Source organism: Alligator mississippiensis, chromosome 2 (assembly GCF_030867095.1).
Source record: "Alligator mississippiensis isolate rAllMis1 chromosome 2, rAllMis1, whole genome shotgun sequence".
NCBI lineage: Eukaryota > Metazoa > Chordata > Crocodylia > Alligatoridae > Alligator > Alligator mississippiensis.
In genome coordinates this window covers 117,516,053-117,538,975 of record NC_081825.1, presented here as the reverse complement: position 1 = coordinate 117,538,975, position 22,923 = coordinate 117,516,053, and the positions used below count along the sequence as shown (strand labels likewise).

The 22,923-nt window shown below is 39.6% G+C and overlaps 1 protein-coding gene across 1 annotated transcript in view; it reads right to left on the bottom strand.

The window, feature by feature from the left end:
• Positions 1-1,282: 1,282 nt before the first annotated feature.
• The window catches only part of FAT4 (FAT atypical cadherin 4), a 234,083-nt gene continuing 212,442 nt past the window's right edge, over positions 1,283-22,923 (bottom strand). The window contains exons 12-17 of the mRNA XM_014596206.3: positions 22,723-22,808; positions 20,309-20,488; positions 18,273-18,397; positions 17,007-17,224; positions 10,905-11,166; positions 1,283-4,721 (exon numbers count right to left, since the gene is read on the bottom strand). Of these exons, the coding sequence (XP_014451692.3) occupies positions 2,848-4,721; positions 10,905-11,166; positions 17,007-17,224; positions 18,273-18,397; positions 20,309-20,488; positions 22,723-22,808 (2,745 nt within the window). The 3' untranslated portion in view covers positions 1,283-2,847. The remainder of the gene's footprint in view (positions 4,722-10,904; positions 11,167-17,006; positions 17,225-18,272; positions 18,398-20,308; positions 20,489-22,722; positions 22,809-22,923) is intronic.

The following is a 22,923-nucleotide window of genomic DNA, read 5'->3' as shown; positions in this document are numbered from 1 at the left end:
AAGTCTCAATATGTTTGGTGTTAATTTCAAAAGATTTTGTTCAGTGAAGCTTTCATGCATTGTTAAAATCACTGCTTGGATCCCGTACAGTCGGTATTAGAGGATAATATTCAAACCAAACAAACAGCTTTTTGACAGATGTTTAATTACAGTAAGTTCTCAAACTGAGAAATCATTTGTGGATCTCCTGTTATTTCAGATGTAAGTACTTATATACAAATGTGTACTGTTCTGGCCCATTATCTTCTGCTGAATATTTTGACTAGTGGGAGACAACTTGGAAACAGCAATTTAGCCAAAAGAGTGTGTCAGCTCCCCATTGTTAGTTCAGAGACAAGATGACTAATAAGTCTAAAACAAAGACAGTAATGCATAAGAAAACTTTAAAAAAATTAAAAAGGAGAAAAAAAAGTTCACCATAACGAATTGTGCACTTGAAACTCATCTCTTAAACTAACAGCCGTACATTTTCCATGGCTTACAGTTTCCTTCATTGGTTTAAATGTAAGCAGCATTCAAAAGTTTGATTAACTTTTTGATAAAAATGAAACCTGCTTGGTTATTTGCAGGGAAAAAGCTCTGTTGTTTGAACAAAGTTCTCTTTCTCTCATATTTCTAGTTAGATTATGCCAGAAAAAACTTAGGGTTTGAACGAAGATCAAAATATCTTTTAAAAATATAGAATTAGTTTCTAGCTATGTCCCCTGCAAAAAACTATGCAAATGTATACCTATAACTGTATATGTGTGGTTTTGGTATAAACTGATTTTATTCCTTTCAGTCTCTCTCATGGCCTCAAAATACAACGCTCACCATTTTTCCATTTCCTCAGAAGAGAGTAATGCCTTGCCTTCTTGAAAACATCAAAGCCACTCCTAAAATGCCAGAATGAGGTGCCAACTCATTCCTTCATGCTGGGTGAAATTCCCTCCTTTGCAAAGGGCATCCCCCCAAGAATCAAGTGGGATTGAAACAGGGCATAGGCCATGTGCTGACTGTCAGGATAGTGATGAATTTCATACATACAGTGGATGCATGTGCTACTTTTCCAATATGTTTTCCCACCAGCCTGATAGAATACCATTTTAATTCAGAGTTTAGATTTCCTGTTTGGCTAGCATTAGGGAATCATGTGCTGACACTTAGGAGTTAGTGGAATTGAGTGACCATAACAGATTGTTGCATATATGTTGTACATTAGCATCCACGTGCTTGTTAAAAGGAATATCCAGGTGTAAAAATAGAGAAATAAAGAAGTATTTCCAATGATTTGCACTAAACATTTTAAATAAATATTTTAATTCTATTATTGGCATTTACAAGTAGAAAGCATACAGTATGTTACAATTTTATCAAAATGTGAAAAATATGGATGTTACATAAGTAACAAATGTAAAAAAAGTATTTTTCTTACCTTCCCTGAAAGTAAGAAAACTATTCAGCATAGGAAAATATTGATATCAAAACACAGCTTAGGTAAAAACAAACAAACAAACAAAAATTGGAAGTTTTTACACAGTACAATAGGATCATTTGATCTGCATGAACACTTACGGGTTTTGTGAATTTCTACTTATCCTAAAACTTCAGGAGATGTGGGGAAAATGGCAAGCTACATTAAGTGAATCTACTAGTAGTTTTCCCTCATGTCAGCTCCAAAATACTAGAGTGCAGCAATTCTTCTATATAATAAATAATAATTCAAAAGTTCTGTCATAGAAAATTATGTAGAAAATGCCACTCCAAGGTCATGTAGGCTAGGCAGTGCTTTAATAATTATTATGATAATACTTATTATAGTGCTTTATAACTTTTCAGCACTTTACAGACGTTAACTAATTAATCCTCACAACAGCCCTGTGAGGTAGGTAAAGTAAGTATTATTATCATCATCATCCCATTTTACAGGTGGGGAAACTGGAAAATTGAGAGGTTGAATAACTTGACCAAGGTTGTATAATGATTCAGCAGCAGAGCTGAGATTAGAATCCAAGAATTCTTGGCTTCTATCCACTAGACAACACTGCCTTTCAATCCACTGCCTCTCTAGACTATGACAACTGTTTGATCCGATAAATCCAATAATTTCACTCCAGTAAGAAACACGGGAGGGACTCGGGGAAGGGAACAAGCATCCAAAACAAATTCCATAGGGATTCAGAAGCTCTCACACAACTTTGTCAATTAAAACAAAAACAACAACAACAAAAAAGCACAAAGAAAAACCAAACCAAACCCCCTAAAGTGCTGACCAGCTTGAGCCGCTTTTAGCACCTCTTGTATGGATAAGACTTGCATCACTTTTGCTAGCAATTACTCAAGCTTATTTGTTCCTTAAAGTATACTTATGAGCAACTGCAGGATATGGTAAATCCATTTGCTGAGAAACCTTAGTAGTGTAATTCCTTCATTTACACTCCCTCTCCCATGCATTTCTCAAGGAAAATGAAATCCTCAATACTCTTGCATTGCACAATGAGTTATTAAATGAAGACAATACACACACTTCCCACAATAAAAACATTTGAGTTCATTTTCAGAACAAAGTATTATTAATTTAAAAATCACAAACTGAACAATGGTAAATAGGAAAATCTTGCCCAATGCTGCATGCTGAATATCTTGTTTTTAAACTATAATGCATGCAGGAGAAATAAATTCACCCAAGCATAATTAAATTAAAAAATGTTCTGAGTTTGTTTCAGCAGCATAATGGTTATTATTTTTTTAAAGTCTCCTCCAACCAAACTGGCCTACGGTTCAAATGCTGACCTTCACCTATCCTTAACCATACAATGGTCTCATTGTTTCATGGTTTTCTAATTTCATAATACCAGTACATAAAGTCTATACATATTGTTCTGCTTCCCCATCTTTGGAAACAGGCTTTATTGTACCACCTTTGCTTTCTTCATTTGCTGCTGCTGCTGCTGCCTTTTCTGGAAGTGATGCCAAATCTTTAAAAACATCCACATAATGCCCAAAGCCTGGGCCCCAGTTCAAAAGGTTGTCCCAGTTGAAATTTCCAGCTTGCTGTCCAAGCTTCATGGGCAATGTGTTTTCAGCAACATTGGATGTTGTTGCTTGTGTGCCCACAGGCCCACCCTCAGCTCTACGGCCAGGGTATCTCCTAGGCTTCAGCCTAGCCCCATAATTGTCTTCATCATCTGCATCTGACTCATTGACTTGAGATAATTTTGGCATTCTGGAAGTGTATGCCATGGGCTTGTCCCTGTCATATTCCATCTCTGAGCAAGTAAAAGACTCATGGGAGTCGCTATCAGATGATGATTCTGGAGCTGGAATACCATCAGCTGGATTCCTTGTTCTGGACAGTGGCCTTCTGCAGTCCTCCTCTGAAGAAGACCTTCCATGGTCAGCACTACAGATGCTTGGATTTCTAGGACGAGGAGTGTTAAGTCTCTCCACCTCTTCAATAGAGAGCCCTACAGGAGGGGCAGTCTCCAGAGGAATTTGTCCTATTGGTTGCTTTAGGCGACTTCCTGGTCTGCTGGAACCATGAGTTGCCATTGTCTGGGGACTCTTACTTCTTCTTCCTAATCTAGTGGCATAGTTAAATATGCCAGGCTGGCAGACATCATTGTGCATCTCTAATGGGCTCCCTTCTCTTATTGAAAGATGCAGTTCCCGTGCTGGGCTGTTTCTGTAGAAAGTTGATGATTTGGAGAATGGAGCAGGGCTGTGACGAGACAAAGGGTTGGGAGTAGGGCACGCAGAGTGACTTAAGGAAGTTGTCCGTAGCCCCTGGCTGTATGAAGGCTGATAAGTCAAACTGCTTGCTCCTAGTGGCATGGGAGATTGCCTTGCAAAGCCTAGTGGACTGTGCCTCTGAATAGAGAATTTGGGGGTATGACTCCGAAACTGCTTATAATGTTGAATGATGTCTGCATCTGAAGGAGCAATACTGCTTGCATTTTCAATGTCATAGTGCTCTATCTCAGGTTCAGGGGAAGCCAAAGGAGCACTAGGTATAGTTTCTGTGTTATGTGGAATGTCTGTCTCATCATAGATGAGGTAAGGGTTTTCTCTTTCAATTATATCAGGTTTAGGGTTCCCTTCAGGCTGCTTCCTGACAGTCATGTCATCTCCATAAGGCGGAATGTTGTCAGGATCATCAAATGCAACATTTTCGCTTCCTTTTTTCTTCTTTTCCTTTTTCTTCTCCTCTTTCTGCCCTTTTGCCTTCTTTCCCCTGCACTGGTTACACAGGATCAGGCTAAGGACAAGCAGAGCAAGAACTGTAGCACAACTGCCCACAATAGCAGGTACAGCCCAGAGTGGCAGGGAGAGCTCTGCTGGATGAGGGCTAGGGACGCACATGTGGCCTCCATTGACTCCACCCTTGCACACATGTCCCTGGGCACACAGGATACCAAGGCAAGCCACTACCTTCTCACATGTTCTTCCTGCGTATGACTCAGGACAGCTGCATGTAAATCCTGAATGTGTACCAGGTTCACAGCTGCCACCATTCTGGCAGGGGTTGGAGGCACAAGCTCCTGGAGGGACACATTTATAGGCATACCATTGGTTAATGCACATCAATTCACCCCAGCAAGGATTGCTGGCACAAACATTGGGACCTCGGCAACCAGTCTTCACAGAGGGATCTGTTTTGGATATGGTAGCAAGGCTGTGCTTTCCGGTGAAAGGAAGGCTTTCTCCACCATACTTCACATACTCAATACAGCCATCAAAACCTAGGGAGAAAAATAAAGCATTACTCTGCAATGTCAAAATACAAGGTCCATATGGCTTAGCCTCATGCATAAAGGCTTTCAATGTCCAGGAACAAAAAAGGAAAAAGATCCTGGGCTACCCCTGCACCAGCAAGTTCCTGCAGCTGGGAGCCCCCTCAACTGAGGGGGCTCTTACCCACAGGGGCATCCCATGCACCTCCTCAGGTAGGATATGCAGCTCCCATGATCTCCCAACCACAGGGGTGCATGAAGCCCCCAGAGTTGGGAGATCATGACAGCCATGATCTCCCAGCCCCAGGGACTTAATGTACCCCTGAAGCTAGGAGAGCACAGCAGTCACAGTCTCCCAGATGTGGGTGTTTCACATACTCCCAAGATTGGGAGACTGAAGCAGTTGTGACCTCCCACCCCTGGAGGCTCCATGCACCACCAGGACTGGGAGATTGCAGCCACCTCTGCAGCTGCTGGAACCCATCTAGGTTCCAGCACCAGAAGGAGACACGCTGCCAGGGCCAAGCATGCAGGACTCTAGGTCCCAGCAGCCATGGGGTCACTGTTGGAACCCAGAGTTGGCAGCTTCCAGGGCTGAGTCTCCCCTCAATTGCGAGACTCCCAGCTGGGCATAGTGCACCCCTGCTGCTGGGAGCAGGGTCAGGCGACAGGGCTCCCAGTCACAGGGGAGACGTTGCTTCACGTGCAAATTGAAGCTGGACACCAACCATCTATAAAGTTAATACACGTTTTCAAGGTCTAACTCTAGCTGGTTGGAACTTTTTATAGTGTGATAAATAATTTGAACATGCAGCTGTAACATGTAGAGGGTAACCTAGGAACATAATAATGGGTAACCTATGAACATAATATTGAGAGCAATAGTCTTTGCTTACTGAAGTAACTTTAGTCAGCCTTCAGTGTAAATTTGTGGACCAAATAAGGCTCATATGATCTTACTGATTTCAGAGGTGTACCTGGGCACCAACTGTTTTCCAGTGAATTTATCTTGAAAAAATATTTTGTTTCATTTAGATTCCCCCTGATCTCAACTCTGTTAATGTAAACCTGGGATAACTCCACTGAATTCACTGGGATTATTAAACATTTACAATGATGTAAATGACATAAAAAAAATGGTCCTGGTTTAGGACCATATTTTAAGAATGTGTTTCTTTTGCTAATTATGTCCCTGAGTGATTTAATGGATCATTTCTTCATAAATGTCTAAATAAAATCTCACTTTCAGTACAAATTAAACAAGTACTGAATTCTGCTAGGTAAAAGTGTTAAGAAGCAATAGCAAGACTAAATAAGGAAGGATCATTCCAAAGAGGTTCTAGCACAACATTTATCAGACACGTCTAAGCACATTTTTAGAATAAATGCTTTTCATATGCTGTGTACAGAAATTATTGGAGGATAACAACACGCAAGCAAATCAACAGTCTGTCCAAAGATGGTTTTGAGTATGGCCTTTAAAAGTGATATTAAAACATATGTAAAAGTTTTCCTTTTTTAAAGTTTATTAAATCAAGATTTTGAAGCTTTTGAGATGTAATTAATGATGGTCAAAACCTAAAACTAACAAGTACACACTTGTGTCATCTCATTACCGGAGTCCCTAATTGCTGGCACCTACCGCCACAGAGACATACTAAAATAAACATACCATTTTTCAGCAGCCCTGAGAAAAAATGAGTAGTCCAGAACTGAACATGACTTCTGTACTTCTGAAAAGTCAGGGCTTTGCCTACTGTAATAGAGACCCTGACCCCATTACTGAGAGAGAGAGGCAGCCAGAGAGCAGCTGGCTGGCTCCAGGCCCCTGGAGGGACTAATAGTGGCAAGGGGCCACTATTAGTTCCAGGTGCAGCCAGTGACTGACAGGTCTATGGCAGAAGTAGTGGGCCAGGAAACCCAGAGACGGGTTTAGAAACCAAGACCTCAGAATAGAGGCCTCAGAATAGGCTAACTCTGACCTGCCAAGGAAGAAGGACCCCAGACTGCAGGGAGCTGCAAGGAAGCTCCTGCATCACTGGGCAGCAGAGCTAAGTATTTTGGCCTTATGTTTTAGCTTGTTAACACAGTATGACATTGACTCAGAGTGGGGGCCGGGGGGAACCTTTCGTTTAGAAGCAGATGCTCATATTTTCTCATTGTATTGAAGTTTGAACCAGAACGCTGTTCAAACATTGTGGGTGTAGGGAAGAAGAAAGCCACCCCAGGTCCTAAACCTTTCAAAAGGGCCCAGATAGTGAACGGGCCTAAGGCTGTGAGCTCCAAGAAGTTTGGAAGCTGCAAGTAGACCTGAAAGAAGCACTGATATCAACTGAAGACTGTAGTGTGTGGCAGGAGACAGGGGCCAAGTGGCCCAGAGGGTATGGCTGGAGGGGTAGCTGGAGCCCGGGAGAGTGGACCTCAGACAGAGTGGCCCAGCCAGAGCAAAGTGAGCCAAGGCCAAGGGGCCATAGCTCAAACAAGGATTTAGGACCTGAAGTGAAATCCCCTGACCTCTAGGGTCAACCTCCCAGTCCAATTGAAACATCAAGGCTTGGCAGGGGAGACAAAGTGGGAGACTGAGAGGCTAGAAGGGGCAAGTAAGGTGGGATCCAGGTGGCTGCTCAGGGTGACTTGGCTGCCCCAGGGCCTGACTTGCTATAGTACAAAAATGTTAAGTTTAGGTACCAACATTTGAAAATTCTGACTTCACTTATGATAGTATCTATCTAGAAATGCATCCTTAACTTATGGGAATAAGTCACTGCAAACCTTTAAGAGTCAGCTTAAAAACTTTCCATTTCTCCTGAAACTCAAATTGATGGACTTTAGAATATACTCTAGAGTACATGCTTTGAGGAAACTATTCAAAAAAATTTTTTTATATAGAATATAATATAAAGAATTGATAAGGAGGGAAAAATGCATTTTGAAACATCACACTTTAAAAGCAAAAAATGCATTCATTATTTATGTCCGAGAAGGCTTCTTGGGTAGAAATATTGTTGAAAGTGAGAGCGCACTAATATTTATACTAACATAAAACATTGTAAAAGACTCTAAAGAAGCACAGCATAAACACTGCCTCTTCCATGATATAGTTGATGTAGTGAAGGTGCATTAGATAGCATGATTTTGTAAAGGATTTCATATTTTAAGGGTTATTACTTTGCAGACTGAATATTTTCTGATGTTAGGAATGAGAGCCTGTTTTTATTTTTACCCCAGCGTCAGATGTTTCGCTTAGGGCTGCAAGTCACAGTATGAAAAGGCTATAAAAATACTGCTAGATTTTCATACTATTGCTATACCATGAGGTAATTTTCCTTTGTGAAAATACTGGGTATCCTTACATTGGTTACTCAAATATATTCATTTTCTCTTCTTTTCATACTTCGGAATAAAGAGGAAATTAAGGATTTAGGTGGGGAAGAAAGCAAAATGAAGGGTTTGCTCGTTTCATTTCTGGTGTCCCTTTTTAGTAGTGCCCTGATATAATATGCAACAACTGGGATTTTGTCATATCTAGTTGGGTTTGGCAGCATTATGGGATTTACTGATTTCATGTATTTGGAAATGTCACCTGCTTATGTTTTTGTCCTTCTGTTCTAGTTCTCCAGATATTTTGAATGCAGAGTTTTCTCTCTCCCCACTGCAAATCTTTCTACACCATTCTTAGTGTAATCCAATATTTAAAAAAGAACATATGAAAAAGGGATTTTGGACTGTGCATTCCTAAAGCAAGCCAGACACCCATAATTTATTTCCCTACCAGTCAGTGTGAGTGTGGAGTAATCATCCTGATTTTTGTTTGTTCCCTTTCTGCTGGAAGTGTCTTTTATTTTTTATGTGCATATTGTTGGTTGGTCATCAAATACAAATGCAAGAAGGGCAGAGGGGATATCACACCTCATCTCTCAATACATGGAAATCATTGTTTACATTGGAAACAGCCAAAAACAGGAAGTGGTAACTTGTAGCAGTCAAATTACTTTATCTGGTGATAATCCAGTAAGCTAGGAAGGTTTTCAAAATAAAGACTTTTAAAACCCTTGGCATACTTCACAGTTTGTAGATAAAAATCACTTCCATCTTATTTATCATATGAAAAATAATATCAACTAAAGTGTTGTCCATTTCTGTTGCCAGAGTCTTGGGCAGTTGCCTTAATCTCAGAAGCAATTAATCTACTTCTTAACAGTTTTATGGTGTTCAGTGGGTGTTTCTAACTGTGGTTTCTGCTGCTCACAAATAAATCCTACTCTTTCTTCATCTGACAGCAGCATAAAGCAGAAGAAAGTTGACTTCAGAAACCATTGGAATCATATTGACAACAGACCGAAGCCCCTGTCACGTTACGTTTATGGTGCAATTAATGTGTTAATTGCACCATAAACAGGAATAAAGTGCTACACATTCAGTTGATATATGATGCCATAAAGTGGCAAACCAACCACAAAAAAGTTAGTCCCCCCAAAATAAGGAACATCTTTGTGGCTTGTTAAATTGAATATGTAGCATACTCAAGACAATGCTTACAATCAACTGATTATCAGATGGTGATCAGCATTAGGAACAGGATGATGCTGGTTCTGGTGCCAAAAATCAGCTGATGGGAGAGTGGGTTGCAAGGCTCCCAGGCAGGGGGAGCCAAAGGGCTTTGGCTGCTGGGAGCCTGGCAACCCCTGAGCCCAGCAGCCTTTCCTGCCTTGCCTTGTAGCCCCCATGCAGGCTGCAGGACAAGGCACTTAAAAATACTGGGTTGCAGAGAGCCTGGCTGAATGCACACTTTTTAAATGTCCAAATGCAGAGGGACCCCAGGGTCATTGATCCCAGGGTTCCAGTGCCCCAGGACATCCAATAATTATGAGTGCTGCTAGGCTGTCCTTGGGCTGGGCCAAAATTAACTGATTATCAGACCTACTGAGGAGTGCATCAGGAGCTCAGTGAACAACTGTTCACTAGGGCACCCCTGAGGAAGGCCAGGACCAATGGATATAAACTGGAAGGCGACTTCAGGCTTAATACCAGGAAAAACTCCTTCACGGTCAGGGTGTCCAGATTGTGGAATTAACTCCCACCAGAGGTGGTGCAGTCACTTACCCTGGAGGTTTTCAAGAGCAGACTGGACTGTCACCTCATTGGGGTCACCTAATTCTAGTTGTCTTCCTGCCTAGAGCAGGGGGGGGCTGGACTCGATGATCTACAAGGTCCCTAACAATCCCAGCCTCTAACAATCTATGAATCTACCCTGGACAGTCCTGGGTCTCAAAGTGGGCCTGGGACTGTTGAGATCAAGCCTGAAAAATCAGCTGATTGTTGGACTTGCCCCAGCAGCTCAGGGTCTTGAATAAGCCAGGAACTATCATGGCTGGGTCTGGCAATCAGCTAATTGTCACACCCATCCCTGAGTCTTGAACCCACGTTGGACTCAAACCTGCCAAACAGCCAAGGGTCTGGAACCTGTGGGATGCTCTGTGCAGCCTGGGTCTGGGACAGAGCTGCCCCCAGCCCAATCTGCCAGTTTGTCCTGGGGTAGCTCAGCAGTGGCATGACTGGGTTGGGAAGAATTTTGCCATCCTAGGCATGTTTGTTTCCTGTCATGCATGTCTGGCATGGGAGGTGGCACAATGTTTGGGACACAGAATAAAATTCCTCCCATCCTGATCATGCCATTTTTTTGAACACTTGCCAGGCATCCATATCCTGCAGTTTTTACCCAACCCCTAGTGAGACAAAATTTTCAGTTAGCAACTTTTCCTGGGAGAAGGATTTGCCTAGATTTACATTATTCTAGCTAGCTAAGAATATATCCACTGATACTAGCCAAACTGCACGATTTATTCACTGCCTCAAGACTATAAAGAAACAAAGACTAAACATATTTCTTTGAAACAGAAATATGTCAAAATATGTAAGAAAGGATCAAATCCTTAGTCTTCACTTAGGCAAAACTTCCCTTGACTTAAAATAGAAGCTGTCAAGGCTAAAATGTGCAGACTTTATCCTAATAATAAATTGCTACATTATTTCTTTCAAATGTTTAAACACATAAGACCCCTTCTTGGAATTCCAAGTTTAAATGGTTGTAATTAAATAAGTGGATCCTAAGGAAGCATTTAAAAAAAAAATTAAATATGTTTGCATGCACACACACACACACACACGCGCGCGCGCACACAGTTTTCTTACCAGCACTGGTACTTCTAGGAGCATGGTTAGGTGGGATCCCTCCCAAGGAAACTGTAAGGACATTAAGTCCTCCAAAATCTTGTGTGACATGCAGAATGTCTCTGCTGTAGGCCCTGTCGACAGACAAAATAGTAGCAGACCCATTCTTTTCAATAAGGAGAGAATGCCATTGCCCATCTGCTGTGTAAACTTCTTGAATATTCCTCTCCACTTTCCCAGCAATTCCAGCATCAGACGTGTAATGCACTTTGCCACTTCTTATCTAAGAGATAAAAAAAAGAAAAAGGCATACAACGTATTTTTAAAATTGTAACAATGAATCTTAAATAAAATATAATGCCTTCTGATGTCAATCACAGTAATTAAAATAATTTAACTATTATACAGATGCATATAGATGCCCCTCACCCCAACCCCATGCACATCAGTGCTTATTTAGTCATACAGAGAAATGGCTCCCCATGTTTGAAGCCACCTGAATTTGTCTGCAGTAAGATTCCAGTTATTTTTCCCCTTCTGAAAACAAAATATTTTATATTACCCTACTAAGAAGTTACTAGAGTAAAAGGATAGATAGTTACACTTATATTAATTGTATCTTATATCTTTGCTTTGAAGACGTTCAATTAGGCAAACAATTCTTTCCTTGAACACTTTTTTGCCTTTCCCACCTTATCTACCTTTTTTTCAGACATTCCCCTAAAAGAAAAAAATTCCAGTGTTTCAGAGCAGGAGAGTACTCTGAAAACAAATAGACAAAACATATTTTTTCAGCATACATAACCTTCTGCTTATTTAGCATTAAGATGTCAGGTACTTTATAAAACAAATATAAATTGTCCTTATCCCAAAGCATATGTATGTAGTTTTCATTAGGACATAGCATGTATCCAGAAAAAAAATGCATGGGACACGGTGGTCTGAGAGATGTCAGTCCTCCCAGTTCCACACTGAACCATATATATTTTTTTTACATTAGGGCTGTCCAAGCAGCCAGAGGTCACACGCCCCATGGGCCATGCCAAAATGAGCCATGGACCCCCAAGCCACACCCCACATGGGTGCCTCTGCTGCTGTATTGTGAGCCCATGTGCGTACTTCCCTGCCACCTCACCATGTGCCCCAGACTAATCCTTGGCTCCCTGCACCACGCTCTCCCACCTCCTACTGCGGGGACAGGAAGTGGCAGTCAGAGGTAGAAGGGGGAGCCCAGAAATCCTGACTGCTGTTACAGCCAGAGTGAGAATGGGAAAGGTGGTCAAGCAGGAGCCTGGTGGTTGCAACTTAACCCCTCACAAGCCACATGCAGCCCATGGGGTGCCAGTTGGACAGTCAGTCCTGCTTTACAGAGAAGATGTGGTGGCAGAGTGGTTAAACTGTATTGCTAGATCCATGGAGGCATGAGTTTGAGCACTATTCTGGACTCATGCCAAAGACTCTTCCAACTTGACTCAGCTGTTACAGGTACATGGTTATTCAGGGTGGAGTTGTCCAAGGCAGTCAAACATGAAGCCATTGTTTTACAATGCATTATATATTCCACACCAGCCCTTTATAGTGCATGTTTGAAAAAAAAGAAAAGCACAAAACCTAACATTTTTCTTCATGTCCTCACCTGTGGGTTGATCCACAGATATAAATTGACATGGATATCCATAATTTATAGCCACTGATAGCATTTGTACTATTTCTTAAATGTCAAACAGTTATTCAAGGAAAAAATTAAGTTTACTTAGGACGTGTGAGGGGAAGCACTGGCTAATATGATGATAATACTTTTAGTTCCTAGAAACTGTTATATACTGTGCATTTTGTAACTTACTGAAAGAAATGACATATGAAGGCTGAAAGGTTTGATCATATAGACTAGCTCTATTGCAGCTGCCAGAACATGCTCATGTCCTGGCAAGAGTTTGAATTATATGACTGCTGGAATATAAGAATGTACCTAGTACATTTTGCCACTTGGGTCAAGTTTGTTTCCTGGAAGATGGTTTTGTTTTTGCAAACTCAGGTAGCATATGGCTAAATTATGCCTCAAGAAAAGAGGAATCCCACATTTGGAACTTAGTTTGAAATCCATCACATTTGTTAGCTTCAAAATATTTGTAAAACAATTATTTTTATATTAAGTGAAGTTTTTGCAGCTTACATTTCAATTAAGTTTTTTTTTCCTTTTTATTTGTTTGGACTTTTATAGATGAACAGGAATGAAGACTTAAGAGAATTTCATTTTTATTTTTAGACTTCTAAACAAACAAAAAAATCTATATATGAAATGGTAAGTTCAAGGCCTACTGAAATACTAAACCCAGGTCTTTAATTTCTAACTCCACATAATATAATTCTTCTACCTGCCAACAACCAATACATTCCCTAGTGATTTATGACCCTTAAGAACTTTCTTTTTCTTTAAAATTGCATGTGGCCAATGCTAACAGGCTCATAAATAACAGAGTACTGGCACATAGAAAATATAAAATTTCCAGTGACAAGACTTGATTGCGACTCCTTCAATCAGGAAGAAAGAATGTGGTTCCCAGTTTCATGAACCACACCATATTTCTAAACTTGAAACAAATAGTTTATACTGATTATACGCCGAAGGGCCCATTTATGGGGTTTATTTGCAAGGCAGTGAGACTGGCCAAGGCAGTGAAACCAACCAGATTGAACCCCTAAACAAAAATATAGAATCCAATATAGGGGAAGCATTTGGCTGCATTGTTAAATCATAAAGTCCCCTTTGTTGAACAAACATCATATTCTTCTTTTACAACACCATATTCCCTTTAAAATTTATAGCCTTCTGGTTTAGATATGACATAAATAATTGTATTTTAACTTGCCCAACTGGCATATCTGTAGTTATTCAGTATTATTATGTTGTAATACAGGGATTCATAGATTTTAAGAAAGGACCATTATGATCATATACTCTGCTTATCCGTTTAAGACAATTCCATCAAGTAACTGCTGCACATATTCCATCCCTTCTGGCAGAGTTAAAGCATAAGGTTTAGAAAGATAAACGATTTTGATTTGCAGATTTAATTGGAAAATCCACCTTATCCTTTTGTAAATGACTGTAGTGATTCATTATCCTCACTGCTATCTTTTTCTGCTTTCTCATTTCTTCCAGTCTGAATTAACCTTGCTTCTATTTCTAGTGCCTTTGCCTTCTACATAAAAGAATCCTCTAAATTGGAGGTCAGTCACCTATGGGCTGTGTGCAGCTTTGTCAGCATTGGGTGAGGGGGCTTCACTCATGTTGCACTCTGGTTGCACGGCAGAGAGAAGTGGCAGTAGGGAGAAGCAGTGGTGGTTGCCAGATCCTAGCACCAAGCTGCCTTGGACCTGAGCTGGATGGTTCCAGTCCACCGCCAGACAGCACTGCCAACCCCTGTTCTAAATCATAAAGAGATGCCTACTTATACCAATACATCCATTTTTTTTTTTAATAGAAATACCTGATGGACCTAATTTGTTACTATTTTATTCTAATTTTATCCCATCATAATTTTACTAAAATCAGTTAAATGGAATATAAAAATGGCAGAATGCAGTGGTGTACCATAATTTAATAGTAATAATATCAATTATTTTGATAAACAATAAGAACAAGTTAATGAGACTATCATTATAATTATATGCTGTCTTTTAATGATATTCAGATATTACCATGTGATTACTATCTTGCTATTCAGTAACTGTAAAGGGCCATACAAATCAAAACATCAAGCTAATTTGGAAGACGGGCCAATATTTTCAAACTCATATGCGTAAACTTAATTTTCTAAGTGGTGCATATTCAGTTGCTGAAAAATTCAGAACGGAAGTCAGTGGGTCTCTAAATTGAGCTCAAAAAGATTAATAATTTGGCCACAGTATGTAGAGCATCATGGTACGGTATGTGGTTAGTCTGAACCTCTAAATCTTTTATGTTGACAGAAGCCTTAAGGTCGAGTGGGCATGAAGCCTTGGACAAGCAGGAAGAAAAGAAAGACACAAAATATGTGTCATTTCAGATTATATGAATCAAGTGTCACAACTTGCAGTTTAGGATGTAAGCTTAACTAGAATTCAGTTTTAAGGTAATTCATCTGGGAACTGTTCACCAATAAAAAGAGCAAGGCAGATTAACTTTCCTTCCCTAATCTATAGGTCCTGGTAGACAGCTCAGACCTCATTCCTCAGACCTTCATCCCTATACATCTGGCCCAAAACTGGTGCTGGGACCCCATGCCTTCCATTTGCTGGTGCCCCTCCACCAATATTAACAACATGGAATTTAAGTGTAAATATACTGCTAGTGTTTTTTAGCCACAGAAGCCTTTTTTAATGCTTATAGAGATTTTCTGCTGTAATTATAGACAAATTTTTAGGATCTTACTGATACTTACCAAAATAGCCTTTATGGATAAAATTCTCTTTCCTTTTGTGTGCCTAAATGGCAGTTTTCTGGCCATGCCCTCGGGCATTTTTGGTTCTTAAACTAGAAGCGTGCACACAAGAGTGAACATATGCACAGCAAGCTATGCACTGGCTGGGCATGTATTTGGTTATATATGTGGGACAAAGCAAGGGGATGGGCTGGGGTGGCGGAGGATGATGACCCTCCCATGTTGTAGCTCTAAAGTGGAGGGGTTAGGGAACTTTCCCAGAAAACAGAAGACCCAGGTTTTAGGCCTCCTCCACCAAGATGGGGTTTGGACCTGCATTCCTCTGACTTTCCAACAAAATGTTCTATCATGCCCCTTGGTTAGGTGTTTATCCAGTCCCTCTCTTACGCTCCTTTGAAGCTGAACCACTGATGCTCAGATTTAAATGTCATTGGATAAAATGGGTGGTGGGCAGTCCAGTGGAGAAGTTTCTGCCCCACTGAACACACAGAAGCCACCTCCCTGAGCCACACACCCTCTAGCTTGCTCCCTTCCTCTTGGCCCTACATACATCCCCATCTTGGCTGCTTCTCTCCCTTACCCCCAACAGTTAGCCACAGGTTTCTGGAATTCTACTTCATATGGCTAAGTTTTCAGATCACAGAGCTATCGATTCTTATATCTCTATTATGAGTGATAAAAGTAATATAAAAAGGATGCTAGAATCTGAACTGGAAGGAAACTCCCTGTTCATTTAATACAACCCAATTCAAAATGTTATAGTGAACTATTCTTTTAATATTAAATGATGAGGAATAGTTACATGCAAATGGATTATGGATCCTGCATTTCTTGGAAGCTGCTAATGTCAGAGAAAATCTATACCCTTTGTAAGAATGGAAACCAGGCAGGGGGACAAAAACATGGCTGGCTGAATTATAGAAAGTGTGATCTTACGTAGGAGTTCCTTTCAAAGCTGGGAAAAAAACTGGAAAGATTTACAGTAGTCAAGGAAACTTGGAGCAATAAAGAGGTTTGCAGCATCACTGCTGTACTCATTAAGAATTCTGACTAAGTGGATTGAATCAAAGCCAGGGATTAAACCCATCCGTTTTTTTCTTGAGAAAGGTAATTTCTACAGTGATAAACACTTGGGACAAAGCTATATGGAGCCTGAAGCATGAATTCAGCTACGCATCTCAAATCAGGTAATTATCTCCCTTTCTTTACATCTCCATTCAATGGAGAAGATAAACTCCAAGAAGGATAACTTTTTGGATCCAACATAAAATTGCCCAGTGTGATGAGGCATGTATGTTAGTAGTAATTCATGAAAACATGTTGTTTTGTTTGGCAGTTAGACATCATGGGGAAGAGAATTGGAAGATAAAAGGCCAAGAGGGAGAAGTCTTGCACTTTAGAGGGTAACTAATTATTGATATCAAATATGGCAACAAACACTGGTCCTGCTAGTCTTAGAGGTGTCATTACTCAGAATCTCAATGAAACTGATTAGAAAGAAAACCACTAAGATCTTTTGATACTTTGGCAAATAATGAGGAAATAGTTAGGAAGATGAATGACCCTGGAATAGTACCCAGCAGTAGTCTAAGCTCCAATGTTTTCCAAAAAAAGGGCAAAGGTAACAGAGGAAGTGATTTTGATCACATCACAGCAGGCAGTTTAATCAAATCAAGTCAGCATTAGTTATAATCTTTACCTTCACAGTAGTGTAATTGCTGCTTTCCTGGACATGAATTAAAATTCCATTCTCACTCCTTGTTCGGAATTTTACCTCTAAACGGTTCACATTTGGGGGCTCCAAAATAGTATCACGAGTGCCATGTCTCATCAGATATTCTCGTTTCCTATTCTGGCTCATGTGGTAGTCAAGGCGTCCTTTACCTTCTAATGATAAGGCAGTATCGGCAGTCATATCTAGGACAAAGGTAAGGGAAAGTGTTGAGCATATCTAATTACCTTCCTCAGAAATTGTCAAATTCCAAGCAGGTAGGTGGGAGAAAATGGAGTGACTGAAGCCTCCACCTCTCTACTTTTTGCCCATGTGGCTGAACCAGCACTAGTAGGAGTGTGAGTAAAAGAGAAAGAGAGAGAGAGAGAGGGAAAGAGCTGGAAAAAAGAGAATGAGAGAGAGATTGAGATACAGGAAAGAGACAGAGACACAGACAGAGACAGAAGTTAATAATTTTCTGCTGGTATCAGTTAGCAGTAAATTAAAACTCCTTGGGAATAAGTGAGGGAATTTGGGCTCTCTGAGATACAATTCCTTCCCAGGGATGCTCCTGTTCCCCTTGCTTGTAATAAAAATCCAACTGTAAGCTCTTTAGGGCAGTGACAAGGCCTTTCTATTATTTTTGTAAAGCGTCCAACACCTTTTGGGCTAATGTAAAAATAATTAAAAATACTAATGCAGTATAACCCCCCCACCCCCCCCCACACACACACATGTTCTCACAATTTCCATAAAATTCTTCTGTAATCTCATACTATAATGGTTTAAACATTGACAAAGCCATAGAAGCGCTTGTAAGCAAATAGAGGATATGACATGAACAGAATTAAACAGTTTTCACAGAGCAACTGTAATTCCATATTTAATTTGAATATGAATTAATAACAATGCAGCAGGCAATTCTCTACTGCCCTTTGGTTTTTTAGGTTAAAGTGTCAAACTATCCATCATTACAGCTTTTTTAAAATAAGGTAAATAATGTGCATTTATTTGGATTTATAGATATATATGTATTTTTGTATTTGACCTTTTATCACATTCAAACTGATGCTAGGACAAAAAGTAATATATCACTTTTCTTCATAATCATTTAATACTGAATGTTGGCATGACACATTTTAATTATTTTACAAAAGTTCATTATCTTGTGCATCTAAACAGAAAATGCAATTGCATTTCATTCCACTTTAGCTTCATTGTAAATGAAACAGAATGATTATGACTTCTACATACATTTTTCACAGTGTTTTCCAGTCACTCCCTCTTTGCAATGGCACTGCTGCCATGACCAGTGATCGACACAGGTGCCACCATTTTGACAAGGACTAATTGAACAAGCTCCTTCTAATCTAGGGCATCTAGAACAAATCAGAAGAGTAGTCACTGAAGCATGTATGCTGAACACACAAAACAATCCTCCTGAATACAGCTCCATGTGTGTTCCCTCCCGTACATACCCTCTTACTCAACAAGACCACAATTGTTTAAAGGCTCTATAAAATAGTAAAATTTGCACTCTAGAAATCTAATATATCTAAATAGGTCCCATTTTCAATGCCAAATTGTAATAGTATTAGAAAAAGAAGGAAGATTTCAGAGGGAATTGGATTTCCATTAACAGAGGACGGGAAACAGAAACTCTGTTTTTTGGCTTGTCCACACTCATGAAAATTGATCCAAATTAAAAAGTGTGAATTTCAAATAGATTGGTTAAAAAACATTAACTCCTTGGGTGACCTTGAGATTATTAGTGACCTTGATTAGCTTGTGTTTTTCTACTGAAGACAGTAATTCTAAGACTATTCACAGAGGCATTTAATGTGACTTAACAATTTTACTTAAAAAAATGGCTTAACTTTCCTGAGTGTTCTCTTTACATAAGCCATTTTATTACTTCATATTGGATTATAAACTCTACAATTTGTAATAATTTTCATAAGCACATATAAGCACGTGAACACTCATGAATACTAATCTTCTCAAAGACCACTGTTCTCAAGCATGTTTCAATTGCTTTATGAAAGTCATATATTAGGGCTATACAGTGAAAACAATTGGAAATCATAAAATTACATTATATGATTTTAAGTTATACTCAGATCCTTCCCTTAACTTTTTCAGTCTCGTTCCTTTTCTACAAATATTATAGAGCTAGCAAAGAAAAATGAAAATTTTGTAAGTACTCCAAAAAAAAAAATCTGAAACAATAATGGGGAAAGCATCCAGTGAAGAATAAACTTGAACAGAATGGACTACTTTTAGCTACAAAGGAGTAATGTCATCAGAATTTTTGCCCAACATAAAATGAGCCCAGAGATTTTCAGACCTGGTGGTCTTTGAATGAGGTTACCACTCTCGAGTTTTAAGCAGATAGAAACACAGTAGCAGGGTATAAGGTGAAGTGGAAAACCCATCAATATGTTCGTAGACAATTAGTTTTTTAACGGAGATGGGCATGGGGGGGGTTAACATTCAATCTACCAAACACATGTGAAATGAAGCCTAAAGCCATCTTTCATTGTTAAACAGTCCAAGGTATTACTGAAAAGGTTTTGCCTGGCAGCAGTCTTGGCCTTTGAGAGAAAACAAAATTAAGAGATTTTTTTTTTTTTTTACTTAGTGGGATGTTCCAAAATGCTGTCTTCTAGGAAAACAGTACAGGAGTAGATAGCTTCAGCCTAAAGAGCCTTAGGAGGCCTTCTACCATAAAGATCACAAACTAGGGAGGTGAAAGGGGGAAGGATGAACTAGCAACTGTGGTCTTGCAAGCGATACTGTTGCCACAACTATAACTTCAAACAAGATGAAAAAGACCCAGCAAATTCAGCTAATCAATCATTTCTGAAAGTGTTCTCACAAAGGGAGATGTTACAAGAGAAATGCAGTGATATTTGAGAGGTAAAGTGAGAGAACAGACATGTGGGATAAAAATGGGGAGGTTTAGTGAACCATTCCAATACAGTTAAATCCAGGTGGAATTTACTTGAAAATGCAAGCATAAAGCTACTCTATTTCAGACTGCTATAAAACAATAATAATAAACAGAAATATACTGTTGCTGCTTTAAAGAAAATTGCAATTGGGTTTCTTCAGTCTCTCAATTTTGATTTTTTTTCCATCCAAATTTAGATTCTTCCGAAGTTCTTTACATTGTATAGTATAGTTTCCATTCATGTTTCTAGAAATATTTGAGTTAGTTAATGCCTCACTCTTGCACTAGTTTCCTTTGTTATCTATTCTGTCTATATGATATTATAGACTTGACATACTGATCTAAGATTCCATGAGCTGCCAAAGCCTGGCTGGGTTCCAGAGGACGTCCATTGACTGCAAACTCCATTATGCAACCCACAAAATCATGGCTTTCCACCTGTCCTCTCCTTTGAAGTATTGGCTCTAGAGATCTGATACCACCAACAGTAACTCGATTTGGTTGAACATCGAGGGTCCTAGAGCAGAAATAGAAGAATTAGTGAATTCACATCAGCACATGTAGGAGCAACAATGGAAATAGATCATCAAATGACTCTAAATATACCACAGAATCTATTTCTGCATTCAATTTCCTCAATTTCTGTAGTTCATTATTTACAATCACAGATTTATTATATCCAATGACAAATCAGTTCCAGTTAAAGGCAATTTAAAATAATAATTAAAACAGGCCTAAGCTTTAAGTTCTCAATCAGTTTTTACTCAAGATATTTATCCGATTGATTTGACTGAGAGTTTTGTTTCAGTCTGTATTGAATAAGGATGTGACCAAATGCTATTTTAAATTGTGGGTTATATTAAAATAACTGTAAAATGGATTCACCATTTTACAAGGGAGTAAAGTATTTTTAATAGATCAAACTATGTAGCTAAATGAAACAACATGAAATGCAATCAGAAGTAATACTACAAATAGCAATGGTACTTAGCATTAATATAGCAACTTTCATCTTCTAAATATTTTTGAAATCCTAACTAATTAATTCTCATAACACTCTCCATAATAGAAACAGAAAATTGCTATTAATAAAATGCAAGAAAAAAGCAAATTCAATGAATAATAAGGTGAAAAATATAGCACATATATGATTTGTTGCCACTTCACAAGAAGTTAAAGTAAAGCTCAGCAATCCCAGATTGAAATTTTGGAGATAGTTTAGCTGCTGGAATTTCATTCCTCCATTTGGTAAAGTAAACATGATAGGTCAAATATGATTTTAAAGCAGTATGAGGTTTTACTTTAGAAAATTCCCAGTACTAAACACTGCAGAATTTAAAATTTTCAAAGAATACTTGAGTTAGAAAGAGACAGAGTAAATATACTACTAGTGTAATAAAAAACAGAATGTTACCAAGTGCTCTGGTTAATCGGATGCCAAGGTAACCTTGTGATATTTAAAAGAAAAATTCTGTGGGAAAATCCTGTCTTCAGTGAAGTCAATCTGACTTGGTCTGTGTCTTTACTGACACCTGCTCCCCCCTGCCCCCTTCCCTCCCCCTGCTGTCAGATGCAGCTCCAGGGCCATTCCCTACCAGGGCATGGAGCACATGGAAGCACAGCCCCTGCCCGGCCATACAGAACATCCTGTGGCCAGAGCAGCACTTCTGCTGATAGGACAGGTAGGGGAAGGAGCTTCCATGTGCTGGGTGGGAAAGGAGCCAGAGCTGGTGCTGAGCTTGACAGTAGTGGGTGCAGGAGGGGAAAGAGGCTGCAGGGACAAGGAAGGGGAATAGGGCCAGAGGCTACAGAAGGCAAATGGAGGAGGGAGGGCAGGGGGCACATAGCTGCTGCGGCTCTGACTCTGGCTCTGACCTAGATTCAGGGTTGGAGTTAGAGCCACAGCAGCCATTTGCCCTGGTCCTTCCACCTTATACTTGAACCCAAGATGAGAGGCCTTTTTTCCTATGCTAAATGGGAGCGGGGGAAAAAAAAAAAACTTGTCTTGGATTTGCATAAATATGGTAAATTCACCTCGCTGACAGTTGAAGGGGAGCAACTTTCTGACTGGAGAGCATGTTTTTGTGGTGACTGTGGTGTTTTGAGATGGGGACTTTGTGCATAAGCACATCCCTTCTGGTGTTATATTTCTGTAGTACTTCAAAATACTGTAGCACTTGTGGCACTACTAATGCACATCTGTCTATTGCCTCTGTCTATCTGCTACTCTGATTTTATAGCCAGTTTTGGCTAGACTGTAATCTAAATTCTGGTTCCATGAAGGTAGATGTGAACCTTCTTTATCACCGTCCAGTCAAACCATTGCTGTGCAATTGATCCTTTCCCCCAAAGCCAGAGCACAAAGAGAATTAGAAAGTGAGCTGTTTGGGCTCTTTCACTTATTCCTGTCCTTTACAAGGCACCAATTAGCACAGCTGAGCTTTACCAACAAAGGAATACATTGTAATTTGCTGCTGCTGTCATAGGATAGTTGAAAATTACTCTTACCACAACTACCACCTCCCAGATCTAAAAGGAACCAGACAGGGAATTAGAACGATACATATATCAAAAAGACAAAGTCTTCTGGGGCCACTTCTGAAGCTGTTGTGCCTAAAAGAACAAGCTTTCTTGTTGCTTGACAAAGTGGTTGTTCTAAATGTCTCCTGTATTTAGAGAGGCTGGTTTTAATTTTTATTATTGTTAGTTCTCTCTTTTCATTTATAGCAAAAAAAAAAAAGAAGTATTTACCAGTCAGTGGCAACAGCCACATTACTAACAGTACAGTAGCCTGGCTCCTGATCTTCAGAACAGGAATCCACTGTCAGGGATGCTGCCTGCAAAGCAACAAATGTATTTAATATTAAGAGGACAAAATGTAAGCTTTCAACAGTATTTTCATCAGGCTCCTGATGCATGTTACATTTAAGATGTGGCTGACTGGTTAATCAC